The sequence below is a fragment of the Crinia signifera genome, chromosome 11 (assembly GCF_055691185.1).
Source record: "Crinia signifera chromosome 11, ASM5569118v1, whole genome shotgun sequence".
In the NCBI taxonomy this organism is placed as follows: domain Eukaryota; kingdom Metazoa; phylum Chordata; class Amphibia; order Anura; family Myobatrachidae; genus Crinia; species Crinia signifera.
Window position 1 is genome coordinate 56,482,650 of NC_139227.1, and position 22,040 is coordinate 56,504,689.

The following is a 22,040-nucleotide window of genomic DNA, read 5'->3' on the forward strand; positions in this document are numbered from 1 at the left end:
CATTACTGGAACTGTATGTAATGGGAGGTAGTACTGTGCAGTGTACACATCTAATACATTACTGGAACTGTATGTAATGGGAGGTAGTACTGTGCAGTGTACACATCTAATACATTACTTGGGCTGTATGTAACAGGAGGTAGTACTGTGCAGGGTACACATCTAATGGGAAGTGATACTGTGAAGTGCACACATCTAATACATTACTGGAACTGTATGTAATGGGAGGTAGTACTGTGCAGTGTACACATCTAATACATTACTGGGACTCAGGGGCGCTGGAACGTTTTTAGGTTGGGGGGGGCAAGATATAATCTCATTTTGGCGCCCCCTAAATTGCTATATGTTACCCCCGGGCACTATACACACTGGCAGCGGCATATACACGTGGGCATTATACACAGGGCAGCGGCATATATGCATGGGCATTATACACAGGGCAATACGGGCACAATGCTGGCAATACGGGGACACTGCTGGCAATACGGGGACACTGCTGGCAATACGGGGACACTGCTGGCAATACAGGCACAATGCTGGCAATAAGGGCACACTGCTGGCAATACGGGGACACTGCTGGCAATACGGGGACACTGCTGGCAATAAGAGCACAATGCTGGCAATACGGGCACAATGCTGGCAATACGGGCACAATACAGGCACTATGCTGGCAATACGGGGACACTGCTGGCAATACGGGCAATACAGGCACAATGCTGGCAATACGGGCACAATACTGGCAATACGGGCACAATGCTGGCAATACGGGGACACTGCTGGCAATACAGGGACAATGCTGACAATACGGGGACAATGCTGCCAATACAGGGACAATGCTGGCAATACAGGGTCAATGCTGACAATACAGGGTCAATGCTGGCAATACAGGGACAATGCTGGCAATACAGGGTCAATGTTGACAATACAGGGTCAATGCTGGCAATACAGGGACAATGCTGGCAATACAGGCCAGCATTGTCCCTGTATTGCCAGCATTGTCCCTGAATTGGCAGCATTGTCCCTGTAATGAATACAGGGACAATGCTGATAATACAGGGCCAATGAAGGCTGGGCAGCTCCTTAATTTTGCTCACCTCTTTGGTGGGTGGTCGGGCGGCTCCTTGATTCTGCGGGCGGGAGGGCGGCTGGGCAGCGCCGGGCGGGAGGGAGGGCAGCGCCGGGCGGGAGGGAGGGCAGCCGGGCAGCGCCGGGCGGGAGGGAGGGCGGCCGGGCAGCAGAGAGGACGGCCGGGCAGCGCCGGGCGGGAGGGAGGGCGGACGGGCTTGGCGCGCGCTGGCCGCATCGTCAGCCCCCGCCCACGTGAGCCGCGATGGGACGGTCACTAGTCAGGGGAAGGAGACGTCACGTCTCCTTCCCCTGGCTTCCGCACTGGCGTCACTCTGCTTTGGCGCCTCATGAATTTTGGGGGGGGCAAGCTGCCCCCTCGCCCCCCCCCGTTCCGGCGCCACTGCTGGGACTGTATGTAATGGGAAGTGATACTGTGTAGTGCACACATCTAATACATTACTGGAACTGTATGTAATGGGAGGTAGTACTGTGCAGTGTACACATCTAATACATTACTGGAACTGTATGTAATGGGAGGTAGTACTGTGCAGTGTACACAACTAATACATTACTTGGGCTGTATGTAACAGGAGGTAGTACTGTGCAGGGTACACATCTAATGGGAAGTGATACTGTGAAGTGCACACATCTAATACATTACTGGAACTGTATGTAATGGGAGGTAGTACTGTGCAGTGTACACATCTAATACATTACTGGGGCTGTATGTAACGGAAAGTGATACTGTGCAGTGTACAAATTTTAAATATTACTTGGGCTGTATGTAACAGGAGGTAGTACTGTGCAGGGTAGACATCTAATACATTACTGGGACTGTATGTAATGGGAAGTGATACTGTGTAGTGCACACCTCTAATACATTTCTGGGACTGTATATAATGGGAGGTAGTATTGTGCATTGTACACATTTAATACATTAGGGCTGTACGCGGCGGGGGGGCAGTGGTGAGCAGTCAGGGTGGGGGCAGTATGCACCTCCTTGATTTGCATTGCTTAATGATCACATACTGTACGCTAAGCTGCTTATCATATGCAATCCTTACTGAATAATACATTAATGGTTCTGAACACAGCAAGAGAAGTGGTACTGTGTATATATAATTAAACATGTAGGCTGCGGCCACCTGTCACCCTTAGGGTCAGTTATGTGGTGGGGACAGATCTGCGCTCACCTGTTACCCTTAGGGTAACAGTTATGTGGTGGGGACAGAGCTACGCTAACCTGTCACCCTTAGTGTCACAGTTATGTGGGGGGGACAGGGCTAAGCTCACCTGTCACCCTTATGGTCACAGATATGTGGTGGGGACTGGGCTGCGCACACCTGTCACCCTTAGGGTCAGTTATGTGGTGGGGACAGGACTGCGCTCACCTGTTACCCTTAGGGTAACAGTTATGTGGTGGGGACAGAGCTACGCTCACCTGTCAACCTTATGGTCACAGATATGTGGTGGGGACAGGGCTGCGCACACCTGTCACCCTTGGGGTCACAGTTATGTGGTGGGTAAAGGGCTGTGCTCACCTGTCACCCTTAGTGACAGTTATGTGGTGGCGACATGGCTGCTCTCACCTGTCATTCTTAGGGACAGTTATGTGGTGGCGACAGGGATGCTCTACCTGTCACCCTTAGGGTCACAGTTAAGTGGTGGGGACAGGGCTGTGCTCACCTTTCACCCTTAGGGACAGTTATGTGTTGGGGACAGGGCTGCGCTCACCTGTCATCCTTAGGGGCATTTATGTGGTTTGAACAGGGCTATGCTCACCTGTCACCCTTAAGCTGTGTACACACGTGCATAAATCGCTGGCAATATGGTTGCCTAGCGATTGGAGTGTGCCAACGATTGGAGTGTGCACCGGCGATAAATCACTGGGTGTACGCTCCCGTCTTCAGCCCCCTAATGTTCGCTGGTCCCCGTCTTCAGCCCCGTAATGTTCGCTGCTCCTCCGACCAACGACTTCCCCTGCCCCTTCTCCAGCCGGGTGTCATTTTCATCAGCGACCATCTCTTGGGCAGTTGGGAGTCACCCTTAGGGTCAGTTATGTGGTGGTGACAGGGCTGCGCTCACCTGTCACCCTTAGGGTCACAGTTATGTGTTGGGGACAGGGCTGCACTCCCCTGTCACCCTTAGGGTCACAGTTATGTGGTGGGGACAGGGCGGCGCTCACCTGTCACCCTTAAGGTCACAGTTATGTGGTGGAAACAGGGCTATGCTGACCTGTAACCCTTAGGGTCACAGTTATGTGGTGGGAACAGGGCTGCACTGACCTGTCACAGTTATGTGGTGGGGCCAGGGCTGCGCACACCTGTCACCCTTAGGGTCACAGTTATGTGGTGGGGACAGAGCTACGCTCACCTGCCACCCTTAGGGTCACAGTTATGTTATGGGGACAGGGCTGCGCTCACCTGTCACCTTTAGGATCAGTTATGTGGTGGGGACAACGCTGCGCTCACCTGTCACCCTTAGGGTCACAGTTATGTGGTGGGAACAGGGCTATGCTCAACTGTAACCCTTAGGGTCACAGTTATGTGGTTGGGACAGGGCTGTGCTCACCTGTCACCCTTATGTTCACAGTTATGTGGTGGGGACAGGGCTGCACTCACCTGTCACCCTTAGGGACAGTTATGTGGTGGCGACAGGGATGCTCTCACCTGTCACCCTTAGGGTCACAGTTAAGTGGTGGGGACAGGGCTGTGCTCACCTTTCACCCTCAGGGACAGTTATATGTTGGGGACAGGGCTGCACCCACCTGTCATCCTTAGGGTCACAGTTATGTGGTGTGAACAGGGCTATGCTCACCTGTCACCCTTAAGCTGTGTACACACATGCATAAATCGCTGGCAATATGGTCGCCTAGCAATTGGAGTGTGCCAACGATTGGAGTGTGCACCGGCGATAAATCGCCGGGTGTGCGCTCCCGTCTTCAGCCCCCTAATGTTCGCTGGTCGGAGGAGCATGCTCCTCCGACCAACGACTTCCCCTGCCTCTTCTCCAGCTGGGTGTCATTTTCATCAGCGACCATCTCTTGGGCAGTTGGAAGTCACCCTTAGGGTCACAGTTATGTGGTAGGGACAGGGCTGCGCTCACCTGTCACCCTTGTGGTCACAGTTATGTGGTGGGAACAGGGCTGCGCTGACCTGTCACCCTTATGGTCACAGTTATGTGGTGGGGACAGGGCTGCGCTGACCTGTCACAGTTATGTGGTGGGTACAGGGCTGCGCTCACCTGTCACCCTTGTGGTTACAGTTATGTGGTGGGAACAGGGCTGCGCTCACCTGTCACCCTTATGGTCACAGTTATGTGGTGGGTTCAGGGCTGCGCACACCTGTCACCCTTAGGGTAAAAGTTATGTTATGGGGACAGGGCTGCGCTCACCTGTCACCTTTAGGGTCAGTTACAGTATGTGGTGGGAACAAGGCTGCGCTCACCTGTCACCCTTAGGGTCACAGTTATGTGGTGGGAACAGGGCTATGCTCATCTGTAACCCTTAGGGTCACAGTTATGTGGTGGGGACAGGGCTGCGCTCACCTGTCACCCTTGTGGTCACAGTTATGTGGTGGGAACAGGGCTGCGCTGACCTGTCACCCTTATGGTCACAGTTATGTGGTGGGTACAGGGCTGCGCACACCTGTCACCCTTAGGGTAAAAGTTATGTTATGGGGACAGGGCTGCGCTCACCTGTCACCTTTAGGGTCAGTTATGTGGTGGGAACAAGGCTGCGCTCACCTGTCACCCTTACGGTCACAGTTATGTGGTGGGAACAGGGCTATGCTCAACTGTAACCCTTAGGGTCACAGTTATGTGGTGGGGACAGGGCTGCGCTCACTTGTCACCCTTATGGTCACAGTTATGTGATGGGGACAGGGCTGTGCACACCTGTCACCCTTAGGGTCAGTTATGTGGTGGGGACAGGGCTGCGCTCACCTGTCACCCTTAGGGTCACAGTTATGTGGTGGGAACAGGGCTCTGCTCACCTGGAACTCTTAGGGTCACAGTTATGTGGTGGGGACAGGGCTCCGCTCACCTGTCACCCTTAGGGTCACAGTTATGTGGTGGGGACAGGGTCAGTTATGTGTGAGGGACAGGGCTGCACTCATCTGTTACCCTTAGGGTCACAGTTATGTGGTGGGAACAGGACTATGTTCACCTGTCACCCTTAGGGTCATAGTTATGTGGTGGGGACAAGGTTGCCCTAACCTGTCACCCTTATGGTCACAGTTATGTGGTGGGGACAGGGCTGCGCTCACCTGTCACCCTTAGGGTCACAGTTATGTGGTGGGAAGAGGGCTCTGCTCACCTGTAACCCTTCGGGTCACCATACCTCCCAACTTTTGAAGCTCTGCAGGCGGGACGATGCTCCTGCGCGTCGGAGGCGCGTTGAAATTTTTGGGGGGCGTGGCCTATACTTGCGGCTCTTCCGCGAGGCCACGCCCCCATTTTGCCGCTATCGGGGCTTGACCCAGAGGCTCTGTGAGCCTCTAGCCATGCCCCCAGTCCCCTGGCTGCGGGAATAGACGCTTAGCAGCTGACAGGGGGGACTCCCAACAGCCCCCCCACACCGCGGGACACTGCCGCCCGCGGGTGGGACATCGGGACAGGCCCCGACAAACGGGACTGTCCCGATAAAATCGGGACTGTTGGGAGGTATGGGTCACAGCTATGTGGTGGGGACAGGGCTGCACACACCTGTCACCCTTAGGGTCACAGTTATGTGGTGGGGACAGGGCTGCACTCACCTGTCACCCTTACAGTCACAGTTATGTGGTGGGGACAGGGCTGCGCTCACCTGTCACCCTTAGCGTCACAGTTATGTGTTGGAGACAGGCAGGGGCGGATTGGGAATTAAAACCAGCCCGGGAAATATCTTTATGCAGCCCCGGAGGTGGGGTGGCTTGGGGACCTGTTGTGCGCCGGATGCGCGGCCGGTTTTTTTTTGGAGGGGGTGGCCTTGTAATATGGAGGTGTGGCCTATTTCAATGAGGTCACGCCCCATTTTGACGCTGTGGGGGCATGGCTAGTGGCTCTCTGAGCTGCTGGCTATGTCCCCAGCCCCTCAGGCTGCAGATGAGGCGCATGGGAGGGGGGACACAGGGTGGTGTAGAATGCTGGGCGGGGAGATGCAGGGTGGCTGAGGACAAAGGGAGGGAGGACGTACGCAGGGTGTCATAGGATGCAGATTGTGAGGGGGACATGGTGGCACAGGATGCAGGGTAGGAGGGGGAACGCAGAGTGACAGAGGAAGCAGGGAGGGGAGTCGCAAAGTGGTGGAGGATGCAGGGAGTCGAGACGCAGAGTGGCGTTGGTTGCATGGTGGATGTAGGGTTATAGAGGGGAGATGCAGAGTGGCATAGGATGTGGGGTGGCAAAGGATTCAGGTAGGGAGCGTGGAAGCAGGGTGGCGGAGGAAGCAGGGTGGGAGAGGGTATGCAGGGTTGCATATATATATATATATTATATATATATATAAATATATAATTATATATACAGTCCATTTAGAGAGCACTCACCAGACTTCCGAAATTGATGCAGATAAAAAGTTTAATACATCACCAAAGTACTCATAGTAGGGTCGACGTTTCGAGCCACGCCGGGCTCTTTGTCAAGACCAAGATATGGATGGGTCACAGCCCCAGAAGATCTCTCACAATGATCAATTACACCTCTTAAATACCCCAGAGGCAGGAAGTGCCCATACAGATCGCCAATCAATTCAATAAATCATGGAATAAGCCATCAGTACACTGCTAAATGCATATTGAATCAAAGGCAGAATAAACAATAAATAGTGAAACTTACTTAGCCAATTTTGATCTATAGAGAGGGCGCTCTCCTGTTGGTTCTATACACAAACTCCGGCGTGCGTTCCATTCCTTTGGAACGCACAACCCGGAAGTAGACGCCTCCTGTACCTCTCTCCTCTACACTGCGCATCGCTGACAGCCGGTTCACAGCCGGAAGCTGTCATGTGCGTTCCACAGTATCCCCCAGAACGCACAGCCATTGCTGCCTCGAGTTTAGCTGTCAAACCATCAGCTGATATAACGCACAGCTGATTAATAGAAACCACATTTAAATGCTATTGCGTTCCATAACAGCATATGGAACGCACGGCCATGTTTAATAGCACCTTCTATTAAGGATAGTATGATGTGCTATTAAACAAAGTGCGACCAAGGTATATATACATATATATATATGCGGCCCAGCAAGGGGGCGCGGCCCATCGGGAAATGGCCCGGTTTCCCGGTGGGCCAATCCGCCCCTGGAGACAGGGCTGCGCTCACCTGTCACCCTTAGGGAAAATTATGTGGTGGGGATAGGGCTGTGCTCACCTGTCACCCTTAGGGTAATAGTTATGTGGTGGGGATAGGGATGTGCTCACCTGTCACCCTTAGGGTAGGGTTACCACCTTAACCCTTTAATTCTGGACACATATTAATTACATACTTTCTGTGGCTGTTTAAAAAAAAACAGTTGAAATGGAGTCTTGAAGTCAGCCAGCCACAAACCTGTGTAATTAATGGGATGAGGTTGTAACCCTACCTTAGAGTCAGTTATGTGGTGGGGGCAGGGCTGCACTCAAGTCACAGTTATGTGGTGGGGACAGGGCTATGCTCACCTGTCACTCTTAGGGTCAGTTATGTGATGGGGACAGGGCTGCGCTCACCTGTCACCCTTAGGGTCACAGTTATGTGGTGGGGACAAGACTGCGCTCACCTGTTACCCTTAGGGTCACAGTTATGTGGTGGGAACAGGACTATGCTCACCTGTCACCCTTAGGGTCATAGTTATGTGGTGGGACAAGGCTGCCCTCACCTGTCACGCTTAGGGTCACAGTTATGTGGTGGGAACAGGGCTTTGCTCACCTGTCACCCTTAAGCTGTGTACACACAGCATAAATGGCTGCCAGCAATTGGAGTGTGCACCGGCGATAAATCATCGGATGTACGCTCCCGTCTTCAGCCCCCTAATGGTCGCTGGTCGGAGGAGCATGCTCCTCCGACCAGCGACTTCCCATGCCTCTTCTCCCGGCAATGTGTCAAACTGGGATACTGAGCAATATGATAGCTGAGCAATAAATGTAACACCCTGCTCAGTGGGGAGATGTAGTGCACTCACTGGGGTCGCTGGTGTTAATCGCCCTATCACACAGGTTCTTCTTTTTCCTTGGAGAGTTAGTAGAAGGAATACAGGCTCACATGAGTATTTTCCTTTTAAGGCCTCGCTTTGATGTAATTTATTTTGCGTAAGAGGTCAGGTGAAAAGGAAGAAACACAGAGGAACACTGCCCGTGAGTAGTCTCCTATAATTGCAATAGGATATCACAATAAATGCAATACCTTTCTATATTCACTTCAACGGTTCAATATCTACCTCAGCAGCAAGGCCGGCAAAAGAAATCTTGGGGCCCCATAAATTGATATTTCTGGGGGCCCCCCACCCCCTGTAGTCAGCCGTCCGGCACTCGATTGCTGTGGGCGGCTGACACATAACACCCACCCCCCCACCCCTTCTAACAAGAATATTTGCGCTGCAGACTTGGGAGGGGAAGCTTCCTGGGGATGACTGTCTTAACATGCAGCTCCCGGCCGCCGCGAGCTTACACACACTGTTATGAGCCCGTGCTGCTGCGGCGCTCATGTCAGTGTGTGTAAGTGGCGGCCGGAAGCTGCATGTTCTGACAGGCATCCCCAGGAAGCTGCCCCTCCCGAGTCTGCAGCGCAAATATTCCTGGGGGGTGCTGGTTTATGTGTCAGCCGCCCACAGCAATCGAGTACCGGGCGGCTGACTGCAGGGATGAGTGGCTGATTCTGGATCAGCTGTCCCCTTTGACCCCCTCTGTCGCTGGGCCTGCTCAGCAGACATATATATCTGAGGCTTAACTGTTTCAGAGTAGCATAAATCAGAACATACATCACGTGCACATATTCACAATTCACAGTGCAACATACTGTAAGTAAATATCAACAGTCTCCTTTATAACTGTACTGTTCAGTGTAACTTAAATGCTCAAATTCCAGTTGAATAGTCACGTGGTACTGACGTTTGGGATATACATGCATGTATATAAAATCCTTTGTGTAATGAAGGAGTGTATTCCTCAAAAGTTTAGAGTAGAGATTTTGGACGTAGTGCAGTAATGTCATTAATATTTAGCACACTTGTTAAATAGATGACTCATGAGTGCAGTGGTGTAAGTTTGTCCCAGTTGCCCGGAGGCCAGATAAATATCGGTGACCCCCTCCCACAGCACATTACAAAAATATATGTATGTGTGTATGTATGTGTGCATGTTATGTATATTATGTTTAAAATAAAGAGGGTGTGATGTCTATGGTCAGGGGCTGGCTGGCAACTTTCAGCCTGGGGGGCAAACAAGACAGTGGCCCCGCTTTTTCTACCAGTGCATGAAATGGGATTCACAGTGTTGGAGGCCTTATTTACTTAATCAGCAGGAATGGGATTAGAATGACGCCTGTCAGAAACCAGCAAGTAGAACACGAAAACACTGCATCTTTCTGCACATGCTTCAGATGGAATCTGTACATCTGTCAGAATGAACTTAGGTCTACAGTCATTAGGTCTACTCCACTAGGTCGAATGGCAGGAAGGTCGACCTGACTTAAGGTCGACATGGGCCAAGGTCGACATGACTTAAGGTCAAATTAGCATAAAGGTCGACATGAGGAAGGTCGACTGGTCATAAGGTCGACATGGGTTTTTCACTGTTTTTTTATCCGAATGTCGACACAGTCGACATGGACACAGTTGTCAATGAGAATTGGACCCTCGCATCGCTCGCTTCGCTCGCGATGCTTCGGGCACGGTGCCTCGCTGCGCTCGGCACACTATTTTATTCTCCCACCACGCCCTAGTGGATGGTAGGACATGAAATACCGCCTGTCGGCACATGTCGGCTAAAAAAACAGTGAAAAACCCATGTCGACCTTCCTCATGTCGACCTTTATGCAAATTCGACCTTAAGTCATGTCGACCTTGGCCCATGTCGACCTTAAGTCAGGTCGACCTTCCTGCCAGTCGACCTAGTGGGGTAGACCTAATGACTGTAGACCTAAGTTCATTCTAATAGATGACCGCATCCCCTTCAGATAAACGCGCTGCATGGGACCTGGGAGGAGACCGATTAAATCCCTCTATATCCACTACTACATTGCTGACCCCCTATATCCTACACTATACTACTGACCCCTCTATACCCTACACTATATTACTGACCCCTCTATAACCTACACTATACTACTGACCCCTCTATACCATACACTATATTACTGACCCCTCTATAACCTACACTATACTACTGACCCCTCTATACCATACACTATACTACTGACCCCTCTATACCATACACTATATTACTGACCCCTCTATAACCTACACTATACTACTGACCCCTCTATACCATACACTATATTACTGACCCCTCTATACCATACACTATATTACTGACCTCTCTATACCCTACACTATCTTACTGACCCCACTATACCCGCAACTACACCACTGATCCATCTATACGCTCCCCTACACTGCTGTCCCCACTATACCCACCACTACTGACTAGGGTGACCAACTCATCCCTTTAATCCGGGACACATATTAATTACACAGGTTCTGTGGCTGGTTTTCACCTGGTTTTAAACTGCCACAGAACCTGTGTAATTAATATGTGTCCCGGATTAAAGGGATGAGTTGGTAACCCTACTACTGACCCCTCTATAACCGGCACTACACTACTTCATTGATCCCTCTATGCCCAATACATTACTGACCCCTCTATAAGCTACACTAATTAACTGTGTACACCCTTGTACACAACTGACCCATCTAAACTCACCACTAAAATACATACCCATCTGTACAGAGGCATAACTTCCATTGATGCAGGAGGTGCATTGCACTGGGGTCCCTGAGGACTAAAGGGGTCACTGCTGCCACCCACTGCTTTGTGGCATACTTTGAGCCTGGAGTGGAGTGGATGAGGGGGACCCAAACATTATATTTTTGCACCATAGCATGGATTCCCAGGATGGCAGGGGACAGAGCAGCAGTGTGAGATGAGGGACAGAGGTTGGGGCTAGCGGGCTGCTGCTAATACCATGTTACAGACAATGGTAATGGGATTATGGGATCCTCGGCGGTTTGGCAGTCTGGGCTACGGCCCTGCCTGCCTGCCCCTTAAATACATGCACAATTATTTACACACACAAAAACAACAAGCCCCCCCCCCCTTCCAACAACAACACTGATGTATTTTTCCACACACACATATAATAAAGAAAATACTCCCGAACTCCCTCCACACACATTATCTATGCAACAGTCACACATCTTTTTACACTCACATGCAAACACATAGTCCACACACACACACACACACACACACACACACACACACACACACATACACACACACACACGCACACAGTAAACAAGATACCCCCCCCACACACACACACACTATGTATGCAAGTTACAAATATATTTTTACACTCACATGCAGACACATAGTACACACACACACACACACACACACACACACACACACACACACACACACACACACACACACACAGTAAACAAGATACCCCCCCCCCACACACACACTATGTATGCAAGTTACACATATATTTTTACACTCACATAGTACACACAAACACACAAAACAAGATAACATTCCACGCAATGTATGAAACAATGACACAAATTTTTCCACACAGAGTCAGACACACACATTTACCAAAGAAAACAACAGCTCCCACTCACATATCCAGGGGCGTAACTTGATATTCGTAGGCCTCATAGCAAAAGTTTGTAAGGGCCCCTATTTAGCAACTGATGGTGATAAATAGAGACCGGATTATATGCATTTGCATATTTGCATATGCATTTGCATATTTGCCCGATTTTCAGCAGAAATTGCATATCTGACCTAATTGTCCTGATGGTGCATATTTGGCATAGCGCGGTCGGCGTGGAGCGTTCACCCTCACTTCCTGACTTTTTTTTCTTTATGTGAGGAAACGCCGCTGATAGGCTGACAGAATCGCCCATCAGAGGAATGGATTGAGCGGCCTGTCAGCGCGGCGGGGGGTGGGATGTGGGTGGAAGAGCTGATACGCCGCAATGTGTACTGTAGGCTCTTCCAGCTACGTATGTGCGGTTTTGCTGGGGGCATTATGTGCACTTCTGCTGGGGGCATTATGTGCACTTCTGCTGGGGGCATTATGTGCACTTCTGCTGGGGGCATTATGTGCACTTCTGCTGGGGGCATTATGTGCACTTCTGCTGGGGGCATTATCTGTGTTATACTGCTGGGGGCATTATCTGTGTTATACTGCTGGGGGCATTATCTGTGTTATACTGCTGGGGGCATTATCTGTGTTATACTGCTGGGGGCATTATCTGTGTCATACTGCTGGGGGCATTATCTGTGTCATACTGCTGGGGGCATTATGTGTGTCATACTGCTGGGGGCATTATGTGTGTCATACTGCTGGGGGCATTATGTCTGTCATACTGCTGGGGGCATTTTGTGTGTCATACTGCTGGGGGCATTATGTGTGTCATACTGCTGGGGGCATTATGTGTGTCATACTGCTGGGGGCATTATGTGTGTCATACTGCTGGGGGCATTATGTGGGGTATACTGCTGGGGGCATTATGTGGGGTATACTGCTGGGGGTCATTTACTACTTACTAATTGTATGCTGATTTAAATAAAAAACTATAAAATTTTATTTAGCATATTTTGACGCTTTTCATGCATATTTTAAGTATTTTTCATGCATATTTGCATGCATATTTCAAGCTTTTTATGTTGCATATAATCCTGTCTCTAGTGATAAATGTATATAAAACATATTACGTAGACAGTAAAGATCAGCTCTGGGCCCCATAGCAGCTGCACCCCCTGCACCTATGGTAGTTACGCCCTTGCACATATCCCTACACATGACTCTTTCTAACCAAAGAACTCACCAAGGAGGGCAGCAGCTTCTGTAAAGGGTGGAGAAAGGAGGGAGCGGGATTAATTTCATGCTGCCCGGGAGGAGAGAAGAGTTGGAGGTCGGGACACAGAAGGGGAGGGGCCAGCCTGTTTGGGAGCTCAGCTCATTGGCTCATTGGTGGCTGGTCCCAGGAGAGGGGCTGGCCCTAGTAGTAATCAAGTATTGCAGATGTTTGAGCTCCGTCCTGGCTGCGCTGTGACTCGTCCCTGAACAACAGACTGCACCAGCCCTGAACGGCACAGGCTGCAATGTCTCCCGGCCACATGAATGTGCAAGCGCAGCACACACCTGCGGCCCCAAACAGGTACAGTGTGCTGGCCTGGGGGGCAACTGGCACCCTGCCCTACCAGTGTTTCCATTACGTTATGCTGCTGGCACTTGTAGTGCCCCAGCTTGTGGGGTGCCACATTTACTGCAAGCAATATATTGCCAGCAATCATATTACTCCGTGTGTACACAGCTTTAGGGTCACAGTTATGTGGTGGGTATAGGGCTGCGCTCCCCTGTCCCCCTTAGGGTCACAGATATGTGGTGGGGACAGGGCTGCACTCACCTGTCACCCTTAGGGGCACAGTTATGTGGTGGGGACAGTGCTGCGCTCACCTGTCAACCTTAGGGTCACGGTTATGTGGTGGGGACAGGGCTGCGCTCACCTGTAACCTTTAGGGATAGTTATGTGGTGGGAATAGGGCTGCGCTCACCTGTCACCCTTAGGGTCAGCTATGTGCTGGTCTTGGCTGTGAGTGCTAGCCTTTGCCTGGGGTGCTGGTCTTGATTGAGTGGGCTGGGGATTCTGGTCATGGCTGGGGGTGCTGGTCTTGGCTGGTGGTGCTGGTCTTGGCTGAGGGGGCTGGGGGTGCTGTTTATGGCTGGGGGTGCTGTTTATGGCTGGGGGTGCTGGTTTTGGCCGGATACATTTAGATTCATAAGTGATAGGGGGACACTGTACATTCGCTAATATCTGGTATATACATTTGTGTTTTGTTCCAGAATGTGACCTGTCCGGGGGGAGAGGAGAAGCAGCGTATAGGTAACACACAAACCACAGCCACTGTGTGTGTGTGTGTGTGTGTGTGTGGGGGGGGGGGGGGGGGGTACATACGGCTTTGCAGGTGATTGGTTGGGAGGGGATAGGTATGTACAGGTCTGTGGGTGATTGGCTGGGAGCGGGTAGGTATGTACAGGTCTGTGGGTGATTTGCTTGTAGGTATGTACAGGTCTGTAAGTGATTGGCTGGGAGGGGATGGGTATGTACAGGTATGTAGCTGGGAACGGTTGGGTATGTATATGTCTTTAGGTGATTGGCTGGGAGTGTGTAGGTATGTACAGGTCTATGGGTGTTTGGCTGGGATTGGGTAGCTGTGTACTGGTCTGTAGGTGATTGGCTGGGAGAGGGTAGGTATGTACAGGTCTGTGGATGATTGGCTGGTAGGTATGTACAGGTCTGTAGGTGATTGGCTTGGAGTGGGTAGGTGTGTACAGGTCTGTAGGTGATTGGCTGGGAGCGGGTAGGTATGTACAGATCTGTGGGTGATTGGCTGGTAGGTACGTACAGGTCTGTGGGTGTTTGGTTGGGAGCGGGTAGGTGTGTACAGGTCTGTGGGTCTTTGGCTGGGAGCGGATAGGGGTGTACAGGTCTGTAGGGGATTGGCTGGGAGCGTGTTGGTATGTACAGGTCTGTAGGTGGTTGGCAGGGAGCGGGTAGGTATGTACAGGTCTGTAGATGATTGGCTGGTAGGTGGTTATGTACAGATCTGTTAGGTGATTGGCTGGTAGATGTGTACAGGTCTGTAGGTGATTGGCTTGGAGTGGGTAGGTATATACAGGTCTGTAGGTGATTGGCTGGTAGGTGTGTACAAGTCTGTATGTGATTAGCTGGGAGCGTGTAGGTATGTACAGGTCTGTAGGTGGTTGGCTGGGAGCGGGTAAGTATGTACAGGTCTGTAGGTGATTGGCTGGGAGCGGGCAGGTATGCACAGGTCTGTAGGTGGTTCAGTGGGAGCAGGTAGGTATGTACAGGTCTGTGGGTGATTGGCTGGTAGGAAGTTATGTACAGATCTGTAGGTGTTTGGCTGATAGGTATGTACAGGTCTGTAGGGGATTGGCTGGGAGCGGGTAGGTATGTACAGGTCTGTAGGTGATTGGCTGGTAGGTGGTTATGTATAGGTCTGTAGGTGATTGGCTGGTAGATGTGTACAGGTCTGTAGGTGATTGGCTGGGAGTGGGTAGGTATGTGCAGGTCTGTAGGTGGTTGGCTGGGAGCGGGTAGGTATGTACAGGTCTGTAGATGATTGGCTGGGAGCGGGTAGGTATGTGCAGGTCTGTAGGTGATTGGCTGGGAGCGGGTAGGAATGTACCGGTCTATTGGTGATTAGCTGGTAGGTGGTTATGTACAGATCTGTAGGTGTTTGGCTGATAGGTATGTACAGGTCTGTAGGGATATGGCTGGGAGCGGGTAGGTATGTATAGGTCTGTAGGTGATTGGCTGGTAGGTGGTTATGTACAGGTCTGTAGGTGATTGGCTGGGAGCGGGTAGGTGTGTACAGGTCTCTAGGTCATTGGCTGGTAGGTGGTTTTGTACAGTCTGTGGTGTGAATGCTTTGTGCTGTAGTTCATCATTATTAGGATTATTTATTGTTTCCCAATCATTTCACTGATTTTGTATCTGCAGCTGACTCCAAATCACAAGTGTCTGATAAAAGGTGGGTAGGTCAGAGTCCTGCACAGTAAGCTGCTTTTCATGGTCACACTCAATAATGGGAGAGTCACATCTGTTGTCTTGCAGCACTGGGGGAGTACTCGGCTGGCTGGCGCAGGGCTTGGGAAAAGTTGTCCCTCACCCCGTGGAGAGTCCGACCCTGCAGAGGACAATAAAGGACAGCACAGAGCCTGCGGTAGAACAGGTGACCCCCCTCAATCCTCTGACACCCTCTCCACTCACACACACACACAGCGTATAGATGCTCCCGGGGATGGGTGGTTGAGGTTATTGAAGTGTCCGGTGACCTACCACATCAGGGTGACAGTTGCCTGACATCCCTGCTCTGTAGTGATGGGGATCCTGCTCCCACCACTTTATCAGTCTGGATTACTGTAACAGCAGCCTGACATCTCTGCTCTGTGCTGCTGAGGACCCTGCTCCCATCACTATATAACTCTCAGTCTGTGTCTTCCTGTATCAGTGTGACAGCTGCCTGACATCCCTGCTCTGCACTGCTGGGGACCCTGCTCCTACTACTCAGCGTGTGGCTTCCTGTATCAGTCTGAAATCCCTGCTCTGTGCTGCTGGGGACCCTGCTTCCACTACTATATAAATCTCAGCCTGTGCCTTCCTGTATCAGTGTGAAATCCCTGCTCTGTGCTGCTGAGCATCCTTCCTCACCCTGTGGCTTCCTGTATAAGTGTGACATCTGTGCTCTGTGATGCTTGGAATCCTGCTCCTACCACTATATAATTCTCAGTATGTGGCTTCCTGTATCAGGCCAGTGCTGACTTAACAAATACCAGTAGATTCCCCAGACTGGACAAAACTACTGCAGATGTTACTTCAATACTGGTGGGGCTGGATGTGACGACACCTCTAGCATCCAGAGGACTGGCACATCAGGCTTAGTGGGGGCTAGGGAATCAGGGTTCACAAGACAGATGGTGGTGGTAGGAGTTTCTATCATCCGTAAGACATACAGGGCAATCTGCTACCGGGACTTTGATAAGGCCCCATACACTATGCGATTTGGGCACGATTTCGGATGAATTGGGCCGTGAAATTGTCCCAAATCGCATGACCCTGACCCTCGGGAGGTCGGACGGGCTGCATATAAGATTTGCTAAATCTTGGGGGACCTACCAGAGCCGGGTGGAGTGATCAGGCGCAGGGAGCCGGGCAGTGGAGGAAGCCGCTGCCGTCAGCGGGAGCAGGGGTTGGCGGCGCAGAGTACCAGGGAGCCGGGCAGGAGAAGATGCTGCAGCGGCAGCGCGAGTGGCGGGAGCAGCAGAGCACTTAAAACAAAAGAAAAATCCCATACAAATGCATAGGAAGCCATTGATCGCTAATTGGCTGAGAGAGGTCTCAGCCAATCAATGGCTTCCTATGCATTTGTATGGGCTTTTTTTATTAAATGCTCTTCTGCTCCCGCCATTCACGCTGCTGCTGCAGCGGCTTCTCTTGCCTGTCTCCCTGGTACTCTGCGCCCCTGCTCCCTGCCTAGCGGCGTCTTGCCCGGGTTTCCCCCCCCCCCCCCCTCTCCTCCTTATGACAAGTTGGACTAATGTATGGAGGCCCTCGGGTACGGCATATCGCGGACCGGGTGGACAGTTACTGGGAGGGGCTGGGAGAGACCCAGTGGTCATGGTGCACTTTGGCACAAATGACCAAGTTAGTGGCAGGTGGGGTGTCCTTAAAAACTATTTCAGGGACTTAGGACGTAAACCAAAAGCAAGGACATCCAAGATAATTTTCTCGGAAATATTACCTGTGCCAAGCGCTAGTCTAGGGAGACAGAGGGAACTCATGGAGCTTAATGCGTGGCTAAAGGGATAGTGCAGGAAAGAGGGGTTCGGGTTTCTAGAGCACTGGTCGGACTTTTCTGACAGGTGCCATCTATACGGCAGAGATGGATTGCACCTGAATGGAAATGGGGCAGCAGTGCTGGGAGGCAGGATGGTTAGAATACAAACAAAGAGAAATTGGAACTAACAAACAGTGAGGCGCAATATATACTTATGGGGATCATGAATTGTGTTCTTCTTTTATGACACAGTCTCTTTAGTGATGTTATGATCTGGTCGTGATGATCGATTTCAGGTGAGAGTGAGTATCCATAAACAATAAAAAACAATAAAAAAATGTCTTAGAACATGTGTAGTTATTTGATCAAAACTGTACGTGCTCATTAATAGAGGTTGTGTGTAACAAACTCACATTTATGTAAGTTGGTACGAAGCTAATAAAGGTTTCTTTAGTGAGGTCTTAAAATGTCCTAATCGCAGTTGTAGAATGTGATCGTGTCTTCTTACGTGAACTCGGAAAAGAAAAACATACAAATCATGTGTAGACTTGTGATATAAAGTGTGTTATTAGTATGCGAGGCACTGTAATGAGCACAGCGTACCTCACTCACCAAGAGCACAAGGATAACAAATACATAAAGGTATTTTTATAGTGTGGGCATACCCCAACTCACGGTAGTTTTTGTGGTATTAAAGCTCGTAAAGGTTTCTTTATGTGTCTGTTATCTTCCAATTTCCCACAGCAATAAAATCTTCACAGTGTTCTCGGTGAAAAATTAATATACCATGTGTCAGACAATTAGACCATGATTACAGGGAGGAGGTTTTTCCAAAATTTATGGTGTACCTCACTCACCCCTGAATATAATTCTTAAAGTGTATATAGTGCAAAGAAGGGGGACCTACACCAACTCACTCTTGAGTGTCAGGTGATCTACACATCAAGGTTTCTTTTGTGAAGATATCATAGGATGACCTCATAGACTCCAATTATTTATAGTACATGTAAAGAGAAAATGTGCCCAATGTGTAGGAGTTTTTAATTTTAATCCTAATAAAAGGTAGCTTGTAACCCTGAAGTGTGGAAATCACTAAAGTATTTGTCGACTTACACATTTCTGCACATGCTGGTATGGGCATATGTATAGGCAGCTCTACTACTGTCGCAACTGGTGTGGACATATGTTTAGGCAGCGCTACTAATGTCGGCAACTGGTGTGAGCGTTACCTATAAGCAACGCTACTTCTGTAGGCAACTGGTGTGGGCGTTACGTTTAAGCAGCGCTACTGCTGTCAGTCACTGGTGTGGGCATTACTAATGCCAGCAACTGGTGGGGGCATTTGTATAGGTAGCCTTACTACTGTCGGCAACTGGTGTTGGCATTATGTATAGGCAGCATTACTACTGTTGGCAAGTTGTGTGGGCATACGTATAGGCAACGCTACTACTGTTGGCAACTGGTGCGAGTGTTACGCATAAGCATCACTACTATTGTCGGCAACTGGTGTGGCCGTTACGTATATAAGCAGTGCTACTGCTGTCAGGCACTGGTGTGGGCATTACTTAGAAGCAGCGCTACTTCTGTCGGCAACTGGTGTGGACATTGCGTATAAACAGATACTACTTTCAGTTACTGTCGGCATTATGTATATGCAGCAAGCACTACTACTGTCGGTAACTGTGGGCATTATGTATAAGCTGCGCTACTACTGTGGGCATATGCAGGAGTATTCAGGGCATTACATTTAGCATAATGTGTGTCATAATGTCTTATGGGCATTAGGGTGTGTGGCATATTGTGTAAGGGGCATCATGATGTATGTATGTGGTATAATGTGTTATGGGCATTAGTGTGTAGCGTAATGGGCATTACAGTGAGCGGCATATTGTGTAAGGGGCATCAAGATGTCTGACATACTGTAATGTATAATGGGCATTACTGTGTGTGGTATTATATATAATGGCCATTACTGTGTGTGGTATTATATATAATAGCCATTACTGTGTGTGGTATAATGTGCTATGAGCAGTATGATGTTATTGGTACTTTTATGTGGCCACACCCCTTCCCCATGAAGCCACACTCCTCAGGGCCACCGACAGGGGAGTGCCTTGGGTAAAGCTGTCCCGGGCCCAGGCCTCTGGAGGGGCCCGGTCAGCTGCCCCCAGCGGCACGGATCACCCTCCCCCCACACCCCGCCTCCGGGCCTCCCCAACTCGGCAGACCCCATCCCGGAATGCACAGTGCAGCCTGCAGAGTGCCAAGCCTAGGACACAGAGGGGCTCGGCACTCTGCAAGCTGCACTGAGCAAGGTGCACTCCGGACAGTGAAGGAGGGAGACAGATGCCGATGCCGCCGATGCCGCTGCTGGATGCCTGTAAGTAATGGGGGTGGGGTGCATGTCAGTGCGTGCGTGCGGGGGCACTGTGCCGCTGGGAGCCCGAACTGAAGGTCAGTCCTGGGCCCCAACATTTCTGTCCCTATGTAAAGAATGGAAGGGCGCAAATTTATAGTTTGCAGGAGGGCGCCGAACACCGTAGCACCGGCCCTGCTCAGCAATGTATCCATCTTTGCTGATGACTCAAAACTGAGTAGAGTTATTAATTCAACCGAGGATATTTCCGCGCTTCAGAACGATCTTAACAAACTAGATGAGTGGGAAAAAAAGTGGAAAATGAGGTTCAATGTGGAAAAATGCAAGGTTATGCACCTTGGGAGACATAACCAGTGTCCTAGTTATAACCTAAGCGGGGAGGCATTGGGTAATTCAGTACTTGAAAAGGATCTAGGAGTACAAATACACAACAAACTGGGGTGTAGTGCTCAATGGCAGGTATTCAATGCTGTTTGCGAGTGGTGACAGCGAGCAGGGCTTCCTGCTCGCTGTCACCACTCACCCTGACAGCATTCAACACAGCCTCCTCATACGCCAATTTACCCTCGCACCGTTTTTTGAGCGAGGGGGAATTGGAGGATGCGGCTCCAGAAGCAGCGAGACCCACGGCTAAAAACTGCGAGTTTTCTGCAGTAGCCGCGGGTCTCGCTGTTTTGGGGAATTCTCGCCGTCCTGTGACGGCGAGGTTTTCCCCAGAACGTTGCATAGTGCGAGCAGCCGGCGCAGGGGTTAAACTGCGAGGATCACTGTTTTTCTGCGATCCTCGCAGTTTAACCCCCTCGCCGGCCGCTCGCACCGGCATTGAATACATGCCAATGTCACATAGCAACAGAAGAGGCCAACAGAATTCTAGGATGTATAAAAAGGGGTATGGAAACTAGGGACTCAAAAGTAATTATGCCACTGTACAAAGCATTGAATAGGGAGTACAATTCTGGGCCCTGCACTATAAAAAGGACATCATAGAACTGGAAAAAACCCGAAGAAGAGCAACAAAGCTCATTAAGGGAATGAAGAAATTAAGCTACGAGGATAGACTGAACAAATTAAGACTATTTACACTAGAGAAGAGGGGTTTAAGGGGGGACATGCTCAACATGTACAAATATATCAAGGGCCAATATAAGGAACTGTCAAACACCCTTTTTACTGCAAGGAAGGAGTCTAGGACTTGTGGGCACGAGTTTAGATTAGAAGAAAATAGTTTTCATTCCCTTAGAAGGAAACATTTCTTTACGGTGAGGGCAGTCAAACTATGGAACTCTCTTCCTGGTGAAGTGGTGTCAGCAGACACATTAAATACGTTTAAAATAAGGTTGGACAAACATTTATTGGTTAAAAACATCCAAGGGTACATAACCTGTCTTTATAAATATCAGTATATATATATATATATATATATATATATATATATATAAGGGAAAAGCTATTAAAGCCTAGGTTGAACTTGATGGACGCAATGGAAGTCTTTATTCAGCCTTATCTACTATGTAACTATGGGCCTTATTCTCAGGGCCGGAATAAGGCCCATAGTTACATAGTAGATAAGGCTGAATAAAGACTTCCGTTGCGTCCATCAAGTTCAACCTAGGTTTTAATAGCTTTTCCCTTGTTTTATATATATATATATATATATATATATATATGGAAAGGGTCCGCACTCAAGGTTAATTGTTGTCACAGGGGGTACTCCAACAGATGAATGAACATCAAAGAGGTATAGAAGTACATGAAATGGGCACTCACCAAGGTCTTAATTTCAGCAGAGTAATTTTATTGAAGAAACAAGAATACATCCGACGTGACGTGACGTTTCGATCTGGTATAGATCGTCATCAGGAATATGATCAACATAAATAACTGGTATCATGTCCAACAACAGGCAACCTGGTATCCATCCATAGAGGAGATACAACTGTATAGCCTCACTGGGCCAGTTTAAGTACCCTTATACCGGAAGTGATGTCATCACTTCCTGGTGTAACATTATCAGTGGTCAATTGCATGTTTCTAAGCAGA

General features: G+C 49.8%; 1 protein-coding gene across 4 annotated transcripts in view; it reads left to right on the forward strand.

The window, feature by feature from the left end:
* LOC146046056 (cyclic nucleotide-gated channel beta-1-like) overlaps positions 1–22,040 on the forward strand; it is a 415,388-nt gene that overhangs the window by 52,534 nt on the left and 340,814 nt on the right. For all 4 annotated transcript variants that reach the window (XM_083165226.1, XM_083165229.1, XM_083165228.1 and 1 more), the window contains 3 exons: positions 14,106–14,145; positions 15,787–15,817; positions 15,901–16,018. In XM_083165226.1, coding sequence (XP_083021352.1) covers positions 14,106–14,145; positions 15,787–15,817; positions 15,901–16,018 — 189 coding nt within the window. The remainder of the gene's footprint in view (positions 1–14,105; positions 14,146–15,786; positions 15,818–15,900; positions 16,019–22,040) is intronic.